This window comes from Myotis davidii, unplaced genomic scaffold, assembly GCF_000327345.1.
Source record: "Myotis davidii unplaced genomic scaffold, ASM32734v1 scaffold456, whole genome shotgun sequence".
Lineage (NCBI taxonomy): Eukaryota > Metazoa > Chordata > Mammalia > Chiroptera > Vespertilionidae > Myotis > Myotis davidii.
In genome coordinates, this window is record NW_006287375.1 from 1,602,019 (window position 1) to 1,607,460 (window position 5,442).

At 42.7% G+C, this 5,442-nt stretch overlaps 1 protein-coding gene across 1 annotated transcript in view; it reads right to left on the minus strand.

The window, feature by feature from the left end:
* The window catches only part of CDC42SE2 (CDC42 small effector 2), a 54,045-nt gene that overhangs the window by 28,872 nt on the left and 19,731 nt on the right, over nucleotides 1-5,442 (minus strand). Inside the window, exon 2 of the mRNA XM_006759170.2 lies at nucleotides 1,663-1,982. Within this exon, the coding sequence (XP_006759233.1) occupies nucleotides 1,663-1,716 (54 nt within the window). The 5' untranslated portion in view covers nucleotides 1,717-1,982. The remainder of the gene's footprint in view (nucleotides 1-1,662; nucleotides 1,983-5,442) is intronic.

Sequence of the window (5,442 nt, forward strand, 5' to 3'; positions counted from 1 at the left end):
AGGCCCCTGTCCTCCAAATATCTCCACTTCTGATCACAGAGAAGAAAGAGATAGGCAGCCAGTGTTGGAACACCTCCCCACGCTGTTTGTTGCAAGCCACTCCCTGTCTTGCTGCAGTGACTTCCAGGGGATTTAAAAAGCTAGCACCTGCCCGGCCGGTGTGGCTCAGTGCTTGAGCATCAACCCATGAACCAGGGAACCAGGAGGTCAGGGTTTGATTCCCAGTCAGGGCACATGCCTGGGTTGCAGGCTTGATTCCCAGTAGGGGGTGTGCAGGAGGCAGCTAATCAATGATTCTCTCTCATCACTAATGTTTCTCTCTCTCCCTTCCTCACTCTAAAATCAATTAAAAAAATTTTTTTTTAAAAAGCCAACAACCCATTCTCCTCCTCCCCCCACCCTTCATCTTTCATATTTTACCCTTTGGGGAGCTAGACATAACAGACTAAGACATTAAAAAACAAATGCATATATGAGGAAAATTAGAAATTAACTGTGCATACCCAGGGAAAGGCTTAGAAAAGATTATACCTCATTTGTCCTTTTATGCTATCACAAACAATAAAACATAAACTCACTTATTCAGCCAGCCAGCCAGCCAGCATGTAATAGATTCTCCAAGGTATTAGATTTGATCCTTTAGATACAAAGTAAATATGGTCAGGGCCCCTATAGAATTAAAAATGTGGTGGGAGAGACTAGAGAACAATTATTACTATGTAAGAATTCCATGCCAAAATAGAAAAATGAATTAAAGAGCTGGTAGGAATGCAGATAAATATCTGCTAAGTCAGGAGATGGCTGGGGAAGATTTTGTAGAGGTGACTTTTGATCTAGATCAGTGGTTCTCAACCTTCCTAATGCCGCGACCCTTTAATACAGTTCCTTATGTTGTGGTGACCCCCAATTTCATTGTTACAAATTGAACATAATTAAAGCATAGTGATTAATCACAAAAACAATATGTAATTATATATGTGTTTTCTGATGGTCTTAGGTGACCCCTGTGAAAGGGTCGTTCGACCCCCAAAGGGGTTGCGACCCACAGGTTGAGAACCGCTGATCTAGATGAACAGAAAACTGGAGGTTGGAGGGCAGGATTTCGGTAGAGGTAACAATATGTGCATAGTTTAGAAGGTACAAAAAAGTGGGGCATGTGCCAAAAAGAAGTCAGCCAAGACCACTTACTACCTAATATGACTTTGGGCAAAAAAACTGGATCTATTTCAACTGGAAAATAAGGATACTGGTATCTTCCTCCAAGGGTTTCTGTTAGGAAAATGAGATGGTAAATTGAAAAAAATGTGAGTGCAATCTGGTCTGGCTGTCACATCTTGCACCCCGGACTTCCAAGGCCGACAGCTGTTTTAGTTCCTTCTCCCACTTTTCCTCTAGAAGTCATCCACTTGGTGAAAGAGCGCAGCCTTCCCAGTCATGTACCATGGTCTAGCGCAGTTTATGACACCATTTACTCAAAAAAACATTAATTTACCCCCCCCCCTTCTTTTTAACCAGATTTTCAGAGATCCATTGAACTATTCTTTGTGACACTCTTTAGAACTGCCCTGCAATTATTGCTAGGGTCCTGATTCTCAACTTGAGCACCAGCAGTATGTCTCATTAGCACCCACCCAATCTGTGCGTATATTAATTCATACTTACAGGTTGAGGCTGTTCTGCAATACAGCAGTTGAAACACAACCAGAATTCACTCATGCTTATAGTCCAAAGTATAAATGAGCACCAAGGAAGTTTCCAAATCTCTACTCGGGAAGCTTCACAAAGCACACTCCTCAGTATGATGGATGTCCAATGATGTCCAAATAATAATTTTAATACTTCCTTGTGTTTTAGTTCCTGGAAGTCAAGTATCTTATGTAGTCAAATTAATTAAGAAAAAGACAGAATGTTTCCTTTCTTTGCTTGTGGTTCTACAGAGACTCGTTTCTGAACCACCAGGAAGTTGTCTTAGCTCAGGTACTCTAGAAAAAAAAAAGTAAAGAAAACAAGTTACTTTACTTATTTGTAGAAGCTTTTCTTTCTTTCATTTTTTTATTGTGGGCAGTATTACAGATGTCTCCCATCCCCCCCACCTTTAATCCCGTCTGTCCAGCCCCTACCACCCCTCAGATCCTTACCACCCTATTGGCCACATCCCATGGGTTATGCATGTAAGTATACTAGAGGCCGAATTCGTGCATGGGGCGGGGGATGGGGGTGGCGTCCCCTCAGCCCAGCCTGCACCCTCTCCAATCCGGGATCCCCAGGATCGGGCCTAAACTGGCAGTCGGACATCCCTCTCACAATCCTGGACCACTGGCTCCTAATTGCTCACCTGCCTGCCTGCCTGGTCACCCCTTACTGCCCCCCACCTGCCAGCCTGGTCGCCCCTCAAGGCCCCCCTACCCCACACAGCCTGCTGTTTAGTTGTTTGGTCATCCCTCACTAACCCCCCTGACGGCCTGGTTGCCCCACGTAGCCTGCTATTCAGTTGTTTGGTCGTCCCTCACTAACCCCCTGCCGGCCTGGTTGTAGGTAGCCATCTTGTGAGGGCATGGGGGTTAATTTGCATATTACCTCTTTATTATATAGTGACAGCAAGCTTCAAAACTTCATATGTCAAATTTGCTGAAGGTGTTAACATCATAGATAAAAATTAATAAAATTTCCCCAAAAAGTAAACACTGAAAAAAATTCAAGATTTTAAACTGATATTTATTCAATAAATCTTTTCAAGCTTTTTTTCAGTATCCGGTTATTAGGGATATAGCAGTGAAAGAAGACAGAAATTCTTGCCTTCCCAGAGCATTCTATTTTATGACTATAAAAGTATAAGCTGTTTTAATAAGTTTTTTTAAATTCACTAATTCAAATACCATATAATAGTTCCTAATTCCAAAAAGAAATACTGATCATTTTCCTATAGGTTTCTTCAATTGAGTCCTTTGTTCTCAAAGATAACCCAGATTGTAAGTAGAATAGCAATCAACTTTTTTAGATATTCAAGCAGCAATAACTCATCAATAATTCACCTTCTCCATTGATATTAGAATTGTACATGAGAGATGATTAAGGGTTAGGTTAGACTGCATTTTGAATCAAGACATTAGGTCCCTGTTCCCACCATTATCAGAATGAGTGTCAGTCAAACCAGTTTACTAGGTGTACCAGTTAATAAAGAGGATTTTTTTAATAGATGGAGTTATACATATGTTGACATATATGCGATTTGAAATGTATGCTATTTTGTTGTATTGACAGCAAGCTTCAAAACTTCATATGTCAAATTTGCTGAAGGTGTTAACATCATAGATATTTTTACGATTAAAAATGTCAAATTTCATGCCCCAAAAAAGAGCACTTGCAGGAAGTTTTGATTCAATACTTTATTTTGAAGAAAAAGTTATCATATACTTCGGGAAGCTTATGGTGAACATGCTCCATCTCAAGATACTTGTGAACGCTGGTTTAAACGCTGTGAAAGTGATGATTTCCATGTGAAAGACAAAGATCGTCCAGGTCAACCGAAAAAGTTTGAAGACCAACAATTACAAGCATTATTGGATGAAGATGTATGTCAAACTCAAAAACAACTTGCAGAAAGATTAAACGTTGCTCAGCAAACAATTTCTGATCACAAGCAATGGGAAAGAATTTAAAGGAAGAAAAATGGGTGCCACATCAACTCAATGAAAGACAAATGGAAAACTGAAAAGTCATCAATACAATGTTGCTTCAACGGCACTAAAGAAAGTCTTTTTTGCATTGAATTGTGACTGGCGATGAAACACACTTCAAAACTAGTCAAAGACACATTAAAAGATTTTGCCTGGGAAGTATTAACCCACCCACCATATTCACCAGACCTTGCTCCTTCAGATTACCACTTGTTCTGATCGGTGGCACACGTATTTTCTGAGCTGCACTTCAAAACATACGAAGAAGTAGACAACTGGGTCTCTGAATGGTTTGCCTCAAAACAAGAAAAGTTCTATTGGGACGGTATCCACAAATTACCTGAAAGATGGTGGAAATGTGTAGCTGGTGATGGACATTACTTTGAATAAAGCACTTCTGAGGTTTCTCTTGAAATTATCGTGTTTTCTTTGATTACAAAATCCGCCATTATTAAACCGTACACCTAGTACATCCTGAGGTAGCCAACCAAGCTGCATCAATCAGAATCCATGTCCAGCTGTCTTCTGTCTGGGGTTGGACTGAGCAAGCCTATCAGCTCCCCAACCCTCTAAGCCAGCGGTTCTCAACCTGTGGGTCGCGACCCCTTTGGCGGTCAAACGACCCTTTCACAGGGGTCGCCTAAGAGCATCCTGCATATCAGATATTTACATTACGATTCATAACAGTAGCAACATTACAGTTATGAAGTAGCAACGAAACTAATTTTATGGTTGGGTCACAACATGAGGAACTGTATTTAAAGGGCCAGAAGGTTGAGAACCACTATGTAAAGCAACAGTTTTCCCTCTAAAGCCTGAAGTGGGTTTACATCACCTGCAGGCTACTACAACCAGCAAGTGAAGATGTCCAGTACACAGCTGGACATACAGCTCTGCAGCCATAAAGCAGCTTTGGAATCATCAGCAGATTATAACTGAAGCAACGAATGCCAAATTCTAGGGAAAGCACTATCATGAGAAGCCAAGAGACTCTAAGGCAGTGGTTCTCAACCTTCCTAATGCCGTGGCCCTTTAATGCAGTTCCTCATGTTGTGGTGACCCCCAACCATAAAATTATTTTCGTTGGAGAAACTAAGATGGCAGCATAGATAAACACCGGGAAATTGCTGCCTCCCACAACAATTGAATAATACTTCAAAAACACAAAACGGACATCATCCAGAACTACAGGAAGACTGGCTGAGTGTAAATTCTACAACTAGAAGGAAAGAAAAGCACACCGAGAGCCAGAGGAGCTGCAGAAGTAAAGTGCAGAGGTAGGGGGCTCGCGCGCACGGAAAGGGTCTGGCACCTGAGGACGCGGCTGTCTTTTTGAATCCGGAGGGAGTCACAAGCTCCCGACGGCTCTGATCTCCGGTTCCGGGAAGTCTCTGGGGGACCCAGGACTCATACGGGGAGAAACTGGACTGTCTGGCAGCGGGCGATCTTGAGGGCGGCTTTCCCTTAGAGGTGCTTGCAGCCGTTACGGGACACTGAGACTCGAGAATCCTCAGGGCAGGGCTGAGGCTCTGCCATAGCTGCTTGCTCCGCCCTTTGATTCCTTGAGACCCCGCCCCACCCAGGCTGCAGCAGAGGCTTTTGCATATGAATGCCCCGGCCATTTGCAACCTGTAATTACCTAACTGCCGCCGGGTCAGACAGACCCAGAAATTCTAAGAGAAGGCCCAAGGCCCCACAGCGCTTGCATCCTTCACAGCTGAGCCTTATCAGGGCACTTCCAAACTCCAAAAAAAAAAGGAAGTGG